This window comes from Neomonachus schauinslandi, chromosome 9, assembly GCF_002201575.2.
Source record: "Neomonachus schauinslandi chromosome 9, ASM220157v2, whole genome shotgun sequence".
NCBI lineage: Eukaryota > Metazoa > Chordata > Mammalia > Carnivora > Phocidae > Neomonachus > Neomonachus schauinslandi.
Genome location: NC_058411.1, coordinates 1,808,860 through 1,822,667, shown reverse-complemented (window position 1 = coordinate 1,822,667; position 13,808 = coordinate 1,808,860). Strand labels below are relative to the sequence as shown.

The window sequence follows — 13,808 nt, the reverse complement described above, 5'->3', positions numbered from 1 at the left end:
CACCTGCTGAATGGTAACTTCTGAGAAATGGAAATCCTGAGGGCTGTTCTGGACTGAATGTTTGTGTCCTCCCTGAAATCCGTATGTTGCCCTAAACTTTAAGGTGCTGGTATCGGGAGGTGGGGCCTTTGGGGTGATTAGGCTGAGATGAGGTACTGGGGGTAGGGCCCCCATGATGGGGTTAGTGCCCTTGTAAGAAGAAGGAGAGAGACCAAGCTGTGGGGACACAGCCAGAAGCCAGAAAGCAGACTCTCACCAGGAACCCAGTCTTGGGACTCCCAGCCCCTGGAGCTGTGAGAAAACAACATCTGTGCTTCAGTCCTCTGGGCTGTGGAGGTCTGTTAGAGCAGCCCCAGCAGAGTGGGACAGAGGATGTAACAACAGGCATCTAGCTCATCAAAACACAGTGTACACAGAAACCCTGAATATCATCTAAAGCTTAATTTTTTCCTAGTTTATTACATTGCCAATTAGATTCTGTACTGAATTTCTGTACCAAAAACATGCTAGGTGAAAGATGCCAGTCACAAAAAATGACATATTGCAAGATTTGCTCATATGAAATTTCCAGAATAGGCAAAGCCAGAGAGACAGAAAGTAGATTCATGGTTGCTTAGGGGTGGGGGTGTGGGGTGATGGCAAAGAGGCACGTGGCTTCTTCTGGGGGTGAAGATGTTCTAAAGTTAATCATGGTGGTGGATGCACAACTTTATGAAGATACTAAAAACCACTTAATTGTATATGTTATATGGATGAATTGTATGCTATATGAATTATATCTCAAAACTGTTTTAAAAATTCTTTGGGCTGAGTACAGTTTGTGCCTACTATTACCCTAGGATCCATTCACTTGTTTCCAGTTTCCGAGGCTTCCGCCCACGCTGGGAAGAAAGCCTGAGAGATGTTTCACGTCACGGTCCCTGGACCCAGCAAGTCACCTGTAGCTCCTGGCACAGTCTCTTCAACTCTGCTGCTGCCGGCCCTGCCAGCTTGCCACTGTACGACTGCAGCCCGCTCAGCTTGCCTCTCTTTAAATCTTCCAGTTGCTGACTGAGCTGATCAACTCGTAAAATCGCAGTCTGTACTTCTTGCTTCTTTTCCTGGAACATGGCGCTGAACCTTTCTATTTCAGCAGCTATAATTTCCCAGCAATAAAGAAAAAAACATCATTTAGTTGATACTCTTTTTTCCGTGGTATTTTGTTATTTTGGCTTTGTGATTTCGTCTTCATTTCTATACATTCAACTCGGCTCTAACGTCATCTAGTGCCAGACCTTGGGGGGAGAACTGTGATATGCATAATCCAACACACTTTTCAACAAGCCTCTGGAACACATGATGTGACGGCCCACACGGCAAACTCTATGTGCACTAACTACTGAATATTGTTTAGTTAGGGCAACCCGTCCAAAGGCTAGCTTGGCCAGGCCACTTAGGAATCTCGGGGCACCCACAGAGCAAAGGCTTTGTAAGGGCAGGAATCCAAGTCTGTCTTGCTTGTCAACAGAACACAAAGTAGGCTCTAACTGAATTGATAATAAAACAAAGAATCCACACACACAAAAATAAAAAGTGAGCATTTGTATGGTTTATCTTACTACCCAGAAGAAGTTTAAGCTGTTCAATTAAAACAGACCCTCATAATGAGCACAGTCTTGTAGCCCTGCAGCCCCAGTCCAGAGCGCAGCTAATAAATTACAGATGTAACCAAGGACCTTCCCAGACCATTTAACCTAACTGACCCCGTCCTTTTAGATACAGGTAACAAAGCAAAACTTCAGTGCACTTCCTATAGCAAGATCTGACACGGGTCTGTGTGAAAGTGTCCGGAGCTGGACTCTTTCATTTTATCCATGCCCGAATGTGGGTGCTGAGCAAGGCCGCGCAAGCGTACACAGATTGCCGTTCATAATTTTGCTGTAGTCTACTTGTCCTCTCATGGCACGAATTTTCTTCAGCTTATTTTCCTGGGCTTCGACTCGTTCTTTCAATTTCTGAAGCTTCTCATTCTCAGAAATAGACTGCTGCTGGCGGCGTTCCTGCTGCTTTAGGAAATGTAAACGCTGCTCCTAGCAAAAGAGGGAAACAGGCAACGGCAAGAACTGAAGCACATAATCACGGTCACACATGAAAAAGGTTTGGGTGGCCCCCACAAGATCACCCATCTTAATATCAGAGAAATGCTCGCGCCATCTTGCAAACACCAGCCCACACAGAACTGACATTACTGGGCACACATCGGTGAGCGGTGGTAAGAGTCTGAAGATGTTTTACAGCGCTCACCATAAGACGTTTCCAGGTGCATTTTACTATGCACACTGACCTACACTGCTCGGTTAATACAGACACTTCCTCAGAACATCTCCCAGCAGGAGAATGTCAGGCATGCGCATCCCATGCACTCACACAATCTCCTCTCTTTCCTGTCTGGGAAACCACGTCCAGTCCTCATTTCCCGCTGTCAGGTCAACATTTCCTGCTGCCACAAAGCTGCTTCCCAAGGTCCTCTAGTTACTTTTTTTTTTTTTTTTCCCCATGCCCCTAGTTACCTCTTAAAGGAAATGGGCACTGATGAGGAGAGGGTCTTATATCGAAAACGGACAAGGTGATCGGTAAGGAAATAAAACTTTAATTTGCTAAGTTAACAATGGACAGTCAAGAAGTGCTTGTTTCCTTTAGGGATAGGTTCTTCAAAATTAATGAAACATTCTACAATCAAATAGGAATAAGACAGTCCTAAAATAAAAATATGTGCAATACTCTTCAATAGTCTTTTCCCTATTTCCCTACAAAGACACACTTTGAGGGTAACAGCTGACATGAAATATTCATGGTCCTACACGTATGCATAAAATAGACCTAAGTAAGGAGGAGACTAAATGTGATGATGCAGGAGTCACATGTTGCATTCTAAAGTCAGGAAACATGCACTTGAATATGTAAAGCATATGTGTTAGCATTAACTTGTAATTTACACTGCTGAAAATACCCAAGAATCTTTTCATTAGTAATACTCTTGGATCAATATTTGGAAAGGAAATAAAAAGCCGAACTAGAAAATGCTATAATTGCATAATACTATGTACATTTCATCTTAGAAATCTCATTAATGGGAGGAAATACTTCCCAATTACTTAACTCTTATTTTTTATTCTTGTAAATCCAATAAACTTCGCAAGACAACTTCTAAAAACAAGTCCAATTTATGCTGTTACATACCCACAAAGTGGCGGCTAGTACCATGAATTATATGGCCCCTTGATAGTGAGAAAAGTGGGGTTGGACATTTGGCTATCAGGTCAATCTCTCTATGAGAAAGCAACAAGAACCCAGGCAGAAATGTTTACATGTTCTCTTTATATCGCAGTTTTTCATAGCAGTTTCATAACATTCGAGATCATTACAACATGAATATTCTCCAGCACACATGAGTGATAGGTCTGATTTTTTTCAGTCTGTGACAAGAAAAATGTCAAATCTTGTTACAGCATTTCAATGACAAATGCAGAACTCGGTGTATATAAAAAGCATTAACTGCCCAGCATTGTAAGAAACCAAACAAACTCTGTGTAGAGTGGCACAAAGGGAAGCCTGGATAACCAAGTGTCATTGTCTCAGGGGCCCATGACCAGTGTCTTCATCCAAATTTTATCTCCAGTTGGCAAACGAAGGTCAACCATTTCCTATTCTGGAGTGTCTGAATGTGCATGTGAAGGGTCTTGCTCTGACCCCTTCCCAACTTTAAGAAGCTACAGTATTCATTTACCAGAAAGACATTGTGTTCAACACTTCCCATGACATGGTCCTACTTACAAATGGTACTCATGAATGCAGTAACTCCAATCTAAAATAACCATTAAAGAACACCCTTTTTGAACATTTTCCCACCTCTGCTTTTATAACTCACCTTGGCAACCAACATTTGCTGCTGATTTTCAATTTGCTGTTGTTGCCTAGCTGCCATATCCTGGAGCTCGGAGAGGGTAAGTTCTACACGTGGATTTCCAACCTACAGGGAACAAAACACACTCAGGCTGGAATGTAGGTTTATCTGCGTATCTGCATAATCGTTTTTCTCTACTGTCAGAACATATACACATCAGGATCTTAAAATAGCTTCTTTTCTAGAAGTTAGGATAATACAAATTGTTTGTACAGAAGAACTTTTCTTTCTTGTTGACAGCTTTTATTAAGTAAAAGGTTTTTAAATATGCCACATACTATATTAAAAAGGGACCTAACTTGTGGGAATGCAAACTGCTGCAGCCACTGTGGAAAATAGTATGGAGTTTCCTCAAAAAATTAAAAATAGAATTACCATTGGGGTGCCTGGATGGCTCAGTCAGTTAAGTGTCCAACTCTTGATTTCCACTCAGGTCATGATCTCAAGGTTGTGAGATAGAGCCTTGCATCAGGCTCTGTGCTAAGTGTGGAGCCTACTTAAGATTTTCCCTCTCTGGCAACCCCTTTGGGTCCCCTCTCTCCTTGGGAGCTCTGTACTGTCACTTGGCTATTGCTCAATAAACCTTGCTTTGCTGCCCACCAAAAAAAATAAATAAAAAATAAAAAGATTTTCCCTCTCCCTCTGCCCCTCCCCGCCCCCATCTTGCGCTCTCTTTCTAAAAAAAATAAATAAAAACAGAATTGCCAAAAAAAAAAAAAAAAAAAAAATTTAAAAAACAGAATTACCATATGATCCAGTAATTCTGCTACTGGCTATTTACTCAAAGAATATGAAAGCACTAATTCAAAAAGATATATTGACCCCTATGTTTACAGCAGCATTATTACAATAGCCAAGATATAGAAATGGCCCAAATGTCCACTGATAGATGAACGCATAAAGATGTAGTAATCCATAATGGAGTATTACTCAGCCATAAAAAAGAAGGAAACCTTGCCATTTGCAACAACATGGATGGAGCTAGAGAACATAATGCTAAGTAAAATAAGTCAGAGAAAGACAAATATCATACGATTTCACTCATACGTGGAATTTAAGAAACAAAAGAGCAAAGAAAAAAAAGAGACAAACCAAAAAACAGACTTTTTTTTTTTAAGATTTTATTTGAGAGTGAGCGAGAGAGAAACAGCATGAGAGGGGAGAGGGTCAGAGGCAGAAGCAGGCTCCCCGCTGAGCCGGGAGCCCGATGTGGGACTCGATCCCAGGACTCCGGGATCATGACCTGAGCCGAAGGCAGTCACTTAACCAACTGAGCCACCCAGGCGCCCCAAAACAGACTCTTAACTATACAGAATAAATGGTGGTTACCAGAGGGGAGAGGGTAAACAGGTGATGGGGATTAAGAGTACACTTATTCTGATGAACACTGGGTTACGGATAGAATTGTTGAATCCTTATGTCATATACCTAAAACTAATATAACACTGTTAACTGTACTGGAATTTTTTTAAAAGGGGGCTCAACTTTAAGCAAACTTTTGCAAATGTGTATTAAAAATGACATTCCTGGGGCGCTTGGGTGGCTCAGTCATTAAGGGACTGCCTTTGGCTCGGGTCATGATCCTGGGGTCCTGGGCTCGAGCCCCGCATCATGCTCCCTGCTCCATGGGAAGCCTGCTTCTCCCTCTCCCACTCCCCCTGCTTGTGTTCCCTCTCTCACTGTGTCTCTCTCTGTCAAATAAATAAATAAAATCTTTAAAAATAAATAAATAAAAATGACATTCCTCTTTTCGGACTGGTTATTTAAGGGTATATTTGAATAAATGGGGATGTCAAATGTTTTGAGGATACACAACCTAAAGTGTAGGTGACACCCGAGGACAAATGTCATCTTCACTGCCACCTGGTCTTGAGAAGCTGAAATACATAGAAGATTCTAAAAATACAAATACCTCATTAAAAACACCATATATACGGCTTAAACCAAGGACTGACCCGTTATCGACAGAATTGTATCTGTGAAATGAATACAAAAGAGTAAGATCTAGAGGAGAGGCAACTGATGGAATTGGAAGGCATGTCCCTGTCCTCTGTTAACGATGATAATAACATCAGGCGTTTTTATTGTGCTTATCATGTGTCGTGCGCTGGACTAGGTACCTTCCATTAATGAACCCATCTGAGCCTCACAGGGACACTCTCAGATAAGTACTACTGTACCCCCATCCTAGACATGAGAAAACAAGCAAAGAGAAGTTCACACAACCTGCCACAGATCAGACAGCCCACGTGGCAAAGCAGGACACAGTCCTTGTTTTCCACCAACAGCATAACACGCTCCTCTTTACCACACACACTACCTGCTTATAACTACCCATGTTACATGCACTGTATGACCCAGTCTTTCTAACTCGTCTGTGTGGAGACTGGAAGAGCCCTACGCTGGGTGAGGAATCGTGGGGGAAAGCTGAAGGGACACGCGTAGGGCACAGAACTAGGAGGGAGCAGAGCCATAGTGCCAGCCTCGCTTGTCTTCCTCCAGTCCCTCTGTGCTAACCGTGGAGGCCCCGGTCCCTCCCCAGACCACCACTCTCTACTTCCAGGTTCATCTGTACTCTTAGGAACCCTTTTACCTTCCATTCTTTTGCGACCCCTGTTCCGCCGGCTCCAGGCTTCCCCACATCTTAAGAAGTTCAAGCACATTCTTGAAAAATGGAACCAGGATTTGTTCAACAATCTCAACTGGAACCCCCACCCTGTTTCCTGAGGAAACAATATGGAGCAAGCCCCTTTTCAAAACTAGACACTGTGAACTGCCAAATACAGAAACTTCCATTTGAAAAGAAATTTGTTTATTCTACGAAAAAAAAAAGCCTGGCAGAACCATCAAAATGCCCGAACTCTGTTTTAACTCTAATAAAGGGTTGCTAATTTCCACCTACTGGATTTTCTGATCACGACAACAAAAGATATTTTTTGAAATCTTCAGAACTTTTTTGTTAGAAGTATTTCTGACGGGGCACCTAGGTGGCTCAGTCGTTAAGCGTCTGCCTTCGGCTCAGGTCATGATCCCAGGGTCCTGGGATCGAGCCCCACATCGGGCTCCCTGCTCGGCGGGGAGCCTGCTTCTCCCTCTGACCCTCTCCCATCTCATGCTGTTTCTCTCTCTAATAAATAAATAAATAAAATCTTAAAAAAACAAAGCAAAACACCAACCACCATAAACTTGTTAAGTCAACAAATATGCAACATTTCACATGTTAGTATATATTCCCTTAATTGTTCAATGTGAAAATTTAGCAAACAGAAGCACCTTTTCAGTTTTTTAAGAAAACAAAAACTTTCAGTGCAAATTCAATCCTTTTATGATGGGCCTATCACTGTGCATTCTCTCCAGGCCAACTCAGCCCTCCTTACAATTTTTAATTCTCCATATGCACTCAATTTATTCAAACAAACCTATGACCTAATTCCTCGCTTATTTCTTTTCACTGCATTGAGGAAGAAGAAATCAAATCCTGTTCCCTGGGCTCACTGAGGTCCCTCCTGGCAGAGTTACCTAGTGAGTTCAGCTCCAGGTCACAGAGAGGATGAGCCACTTCCACGAGCAGCACAATTGCCGCAAAAGCTCTCTGGGTGCAGGTCCAGCACGCTCCAACAAATGCAGGCCCAGAGGAAACACCTCCCAGCCTCCAGCCTGCTCCAGCACCCTTCCAGCAGGGGCTGCTACCTGGGGCCCCGTGGCTCAGGCCCCGCTCACACGACATTCTACCTAACCTCTAGACTCTAGGTAAAAGGTCTATGCTCCCTATGAAACGCAGGTCACGCTCCCATTTCTCACAACAAACATGGCCACCCAACTCCATGTCTAACTACTCCCCAACCCTCCACAAGAGCAGAGAAAAACAGAAGCCTCTGGCCCCCCGACTCCATGATCACTTATCTGGTCATATCCCCTTCTTTCTCCAAACTTCCACAAATCTACTTACAAAATGATAAATTGAAAGACTTATTCCTCTAACTTACAATGCTTTTATAAACAAAATATTTACCTAACAGAAAACATACCAGCGACCCTCTAACCAATGAGAGACTCTGAGAGACTCCTGGCCCCGGCCAGCTGCAGGTCCTAGCCCACCCGGTGCCCATGGCACCCAGGCCACAGCCCCGACAACGACCAAGGTCTGCTGAGTGGATTTATAAACAACTCGGTGCTTCCTCACCTTTCCACCACATGCTATCACCCTCTAAAGACAGCATCTTTCCAAATTCAAAAGCCCACACTGCCTTTTGTTCTGTCTTCCTATGAAGAGTCTACATCCTCCTCCTCACCACTTTAACTGCCTCTCCAGATTTTTTTTCCCTAAGATTCCATTTCTTTAAGTCATCTCTACACTCAACATGGGGCTTGAACTCACAGCCCCGAGATCAAGAGTCGCAAGCTCCACCGACTGAGCCAGCTAGGCGCCTCCAGACTTTTCTCAACATCTCATTATCCCAAGCCTCCTCTGGCCCTTCTGGCTTTCCTTCTGACTGTGTCCCCTAATGCCTGTCTGCCTGGCAAGGCTGGAAGCAGCAGTGGCAACAAGCTTTGTGAACAAAGAAACTATGTGCTGGAGATCGCAGTGCGAGTCCGTGACGGAGGACGAGTGGCAGGGCAGTTGTGAAGGGGTCACGGGAACTGGAGTTGTTTGAGTGTGATATGTGTTCAACACCACCATACCACGAAAATTCACTTGCCCTCGCTATGCCAGGTATAATCTGAGACACTAAGACAAGTAAAATGCAGTTTCTCCCTGTTTTCAGTGAGTCTGACCAATGAAGAAATAAATCTCATAATGGAAGGAATCAGGTTACTCATCAAATTCAACTATGAGCAACAGAACCTAAGCTCAGTATTCTTTATACTTACATATATATATATTTTTAAGACCTTATTTATTTGACAGAGAGAGACACAGCGAGAGAGGGAACACAAGCAGGGGGAGTGGGAGAGGGAGAAGCAGGCTTCCCGCAGAGCAGGGAGCCCGATGCGGAGCTCGATCCCAAGACCCTGGGATCATGACCTGAGCCGAAGGCAGACGCTTAACGACTGAGCCACCCAGGCGCCCCTATACTTATATTTTCACTGTGAGACGTTTACAGCATTTCTCAGTGTAGCATGAGGACTCATAAAAGTGCAATGAAGCCTGGCACTCACCCTAGAAAGCTTGTGAGGAGCCCAGAGGGCAGGACATCTCACACCTCACTTGGCTACCCTAGCTCCAGTCATTATGGGAACTGTGAGTCTAAAAAATAAAAGGATTCTCTTAAAACCTCCCTTTCCAAAATAATGAACCCAAAGAAGCAGCTAAACCCTCTGTACATTACTGTTCCTCACTTCACAAAAATTTCAAATAAAGGTGTTATTTTACAACACTCAAAATAAGCAAAAAGAGGGGCACCTGGGTGGCTTGGCTAAATGTCTGCCTTCAGCTCAGGTCATGATCTTGGGGTCCTGGGATCAAGCCCCGTGTCAGGCTCCCTGCTCAGCGGGGAGTCCCTCTCCCTCTGCCCCTCCTCCCGCTCATGTTTTTTCTCTCTCAAATAATCTTAAAAAAAAAAAAAAAGCAAAAATAAAACGTAATTTTTCATTTTTTATGGTCTTAAATTTAAGATATTAGCAACTTTAAAAAAATTGATAAGCATATATTCTAGTCCATTTCATACATAAAACTTCAAAAATATCCATACTGTATTTTCTGTCCCAACACTGGGCTTAAAAAAAAAAGAAAAAAACCAAAGGGGGAAAAAAAATATATCCATACTGGGAGGTAAACAAAATGACTGGCTAATTTAACAAATACACAGTGAAAGCAATGTTTACTTTTATTTTTTAAATTATTATTATTACTACTATTATGGGGGGAAGGGGAGAGGGAGAGAGAGAACGTTAAAGAGACTCCACGCCCAGCGCAGAGCCCGACAGGGCTCGATCTCAAGACCCTGAGATCATGATCTGAACCCAAATTAAGAGTTGGATGCTTAACTAAGTCATCCAGATGCCCCATGTTTACTTTTTAAATCAACTTTACTGAGGTATAGCTTACAGGCAATAAAACACACCCATTTAAGGTACACTGCTGAATGACTTTTGACACCTGCCAGTCACCTGCACTCCTTACACCACCAACCTCACCCCACTCCCCCACAAGCACAGATGTGGGGCCTGTCACTGTGTCCTGATAGCCTCATCTGTTTGCCCAAGAACTCTGTACAAACGGGACTGTACATGTGCTTTTTTGGGTTGGCTTCTTTCACTCCCACAATGCTTCTGAGATCATCCATGTTGCTACACGTATCAGTAATTTGTTCCTTTTTACTGCTGGGTAGTATCCTGCTGTGTGGATAGATCAGATTTTGTTAGTCCATTCACCTGTTAATGGACATGTGGGTTGTTTCCACTTTTGGACTAGAATGAATAAAGCTGTTTTGAGTATTCATGTGCCGGTATTTATGTGGACAAGTGTTCTGGCTTCTCCTGGGTAACCAATGTCAAGAAAGTAGAACAGGTGGGCTGTGTGGTACTTGTGTGTTTGACTTATAGAAACTGCCAAACTATTTTCCAAGGTGAAGCATGCCATTTTATACCCCCACAGCCACACAGGAAAGTTCTAGCTTCTCTACATCCTTGTCAACACTTGGTGGTGTCAATGTTTACATTTTAATTATCCTCTTTTTAAACAAAATGTTAACCTCTTGGCAAAGAAAGGGTTCCATAAATGGTGTTTAGATAATTTTATTTAAAATTTTTAAAAGATTTTATTTATTTGAGAGAGAGAGAAAGGGCACAAGCAGGGGGAGGGGCAAAGGGAGAAGCAGACTCCCCACTGAGCAGGGAGCCCAACGTGGGGCTCGATCCCAGGACCCTGGGATCATGACCTGGGCCAAAGGCAGATGCTTAACAGACTAAGCCACCCAGGCACCCCTAGGTAAGTAATTTTAAAAAGCATAAAAATGGGGGCGCCTGGGTGGCTCAGTCGTTAAGCGCCTGCCTTCGGCTCAGGTCATGATTCCAGGGTCCTGGGATCGAGCCCCACATCGGGCTCCCTGCTCGGCAGGAAGCCTGCTTCTCCCTCTCCCACTCCCCCTGCTTGTGTTCCCTCTCTCGCTGTGTCTCTCTCTGTCAAATAAATAAATAAAATCTTTAAAAAAAAAAAAAAAAAGCATAAAAATGTCCAAAAAAGTGATCAATCCCAAACATACTGTGATCAGATTTTCAGTAGATAAGCTACCTATAAATAAGATTTGTCAAAAGTTAGATAAGGAAAAGGGGGCTTATTCCCCAGGCTAATATCTCATTTGCACTATATTATGAGTCACGACTCCTGAAGCTACCATATGCCTGAAAAAGGGCTATCACAACTAGATTTTTTAAGATGTTCAGAAAGACTATGCCTCTCTTCAGATAATATTTTAAATATAATTTTGAAAGTGGTGTTACAGTAATTCAGGCATTAAAAACAAATAATAAAGTTTCTCAAAACAAAACATTGTGGACAATTATGCAATACGTGCACGTCTCCTGCCCTAAGCCACTCACGATGGGAAGGCTTAGTTGTATCTTCTGATATACTACTGATGCAGTTTGTCAATATGTGCCAAGTGTATTTTTCTAACATGTGCAAAGAACTTATCAAAGATGGCAATTTTATCTATGAAAACAAAAGGATTCATCACCTTGCACAGTGTCCGTTCAGTTAATGACTCTTCACTACCGCAGTTTCTGAAAAATTATGCCATTTTCCAGACTTTTTTTTTCTGGTATAATGATTTTCGTTCAAAACACACTAAATGCAAAAACAAAACAAAAAAACCACACTACAAGCTCTACAAGAAGAGATATTTTGATATTACAGTTTCAGGCCAACAGCCACCAATTTACTCAACCCAACGGCTCGTCAGAGGACAGGATGTGGCGCGACTCTGAACTGTGCACCTTGCTTGGACGAGCCCCAGCGGTGTGCTTGAGCACATACCAAGTGACAAGGAGGGGCCGTCTCCTCTGACCCTCGGGTCCACTGTGCATGTGGGTTAACTCTGCCTGTTTTGAAGTGCTCTCCTGTTCAGCTTGTGCTACCCTAAAGATGCTTTCCTGTACTATAATTTTAAGCTCAGTTTGAGTGCAATCTCCCCAAAAGTTGAAAAACCGGTGAAGAAAATGGTGGGAAAGGAAGAATTTACATTTCAAAGCCATTCCAAAGAAGGAGTCCTTCGCATTCCCCACCTCCACCAACCACTCCTACAGTGAGAAGCCTTCTTTTCCTCCTTTGGCAAGTACAACACACTCTCACTACATTTTATTTTTCAAATGTATCTATGTGCTGTTTACTATTTATGTAAGGATGTCTTCATTGTTCAATTCATACATTGTACACTTGTGAGAATGATTTGGGAATCAACAGCCCATGTTATTCATTCCAAGGATACGTATTAGTTCTCTATTGCTGGTAACAGTTCACATCTGAATTCAGGGGCTTAAAACACAACAAATATTCATTATGGCTCACAGTTTCTGTGGATAAAGGATTAAGGAGCAGCTTGGCTGGGCAGTTCTGGCTTAAGATTTCTCATGAGGCTGGGACACCTGAGTGGCTCATTTGGTTAAGCATCTTTTTTTTTTTTTAAGATTTTATTTATTATTTATTTGACAGAGAGACACAGCGAGAGAGGGATCACAAGCAGGGGGAGAGGGAGAGGGAGAAGCAGGCTTCCTGCAGAGCAGGGAGCCTAGCCTGATGCAGGGCTCCATCCCAGGACCATGACCTGAGCCAAAGGCAGACGCTTAACGACTGAGCCACCCAGGCGCCCCAGCATCTGACTCTTGATTTCTGCCAGGTCATAGTATCTGGGTTGTGAGATCGAGCCCTGCGTCAGCCTCTGCACTGGGCGTAGAGTCTGCTTAACATTCTCTCCCTCTCCCTCTGCCCCTCCCACCTCCTTTAAAAAAAAAAAAAAAGGATTTCTCATGAGGTTGAGGTTGAGTCAAATGTTAGGGCTTAAGGCTTGACTGGGGTTGGAGGATCTGATTCCAAGATGGCAAACTCACATGGCTACCAAGTTGGGGCTGGCTACCAAGTGGACCTCTTCACAGAGCTACTTGTTTTGAGTGTACTCACAACGTGGTGGCTGATGTCCCCCAAAGCAAACAATCCGAGTGCCACAGGGAAGCTATCTTTAATGAACTAGCCTCAAAAGTTACACAGTATCACTTTCTCCAAACTCTGTTAGGAGCAAGTCACTGTGTCTGTGAGAAGAAGAGGGGACTTAGGTTCCACCTTCCGAAGAGAGGCATTTTAAAGAATTTGCAGACATATTTTAAAACCACCACATCCATTTACTGTAAAATCTCATGAAGACTCTATACTTCTCTCATTCGCTACTTACAAGGGTTTGGTTGTTATTCCCAACAGCACTGTCACAGTACAAAGAGAGGGAATGTTTATGCTTATGGGCATATGTTTAAGAGAGCTAGCTAACAATGCAATCAATAGAGGTTTTAACTATAAATGTTGCTTTTATCCTCAATGACTAACCTATATTCCCTGGTAGTCAGTTAACAGAAAAAACTAGTGGATTTTGTCAGCAACTAAACACCTACTGGCTAATGAGTCACTTCAGATGTCAGCTCTAATCCTGATATGCTGATTTTAATACTCAACTAAATAACTTCATCCTTGGTTATAATAGACAAGAATGTCACTGTACTATTACTTGGGCAAAGTAAATTCCCCAAGCTTTCAAGTTGTGATGAGATGGCATGCTATAGTTCAACGGTCTATCCTCCTTGCTCCTTTCTGTACTAGTTTACATGGAGAACGCAGAGTACCCTTTGAGGGGTCTAGCCATCCAGCCCTGGTCTCTCT

General features: G+C 43.0%; 1 protein-coding gene across 2 annotated transcripts in view; it reads right to left on the bottom strand.

The window, feature by feature from the left end:
• PPP1R13B (protein phosphatase 1 regulatory subunit 13B) overlaps positions 1-13,808 on the bottom strand; it is a 54,301-nt gene that overhangs the window by 15,138 nt on the left and 25,355 nt on the right. The window contains exons 4-6 of one of the 2 annotated variants that reach the window (XM_021679881.2): positions 3,908-4,009; positions 1,895-2,069; positions 939-1,135 (exon numbers count right to left, since the gene is read on the bottom strand). In XM_021679881.2, the coding sequence (XP_021535556.1) occupies positions 939-1,135; positions 1,895-2,069; positions 3,908-4,009 (474 nt within the window). The remainder of the gene's footprint in view (positions 1-938; positions 1,136-1,894; positions 2,070-3,907; positions 4,010-13,808) is intronic. The other variant, XM_021679882.2, reaches the window with a different exon arrangement.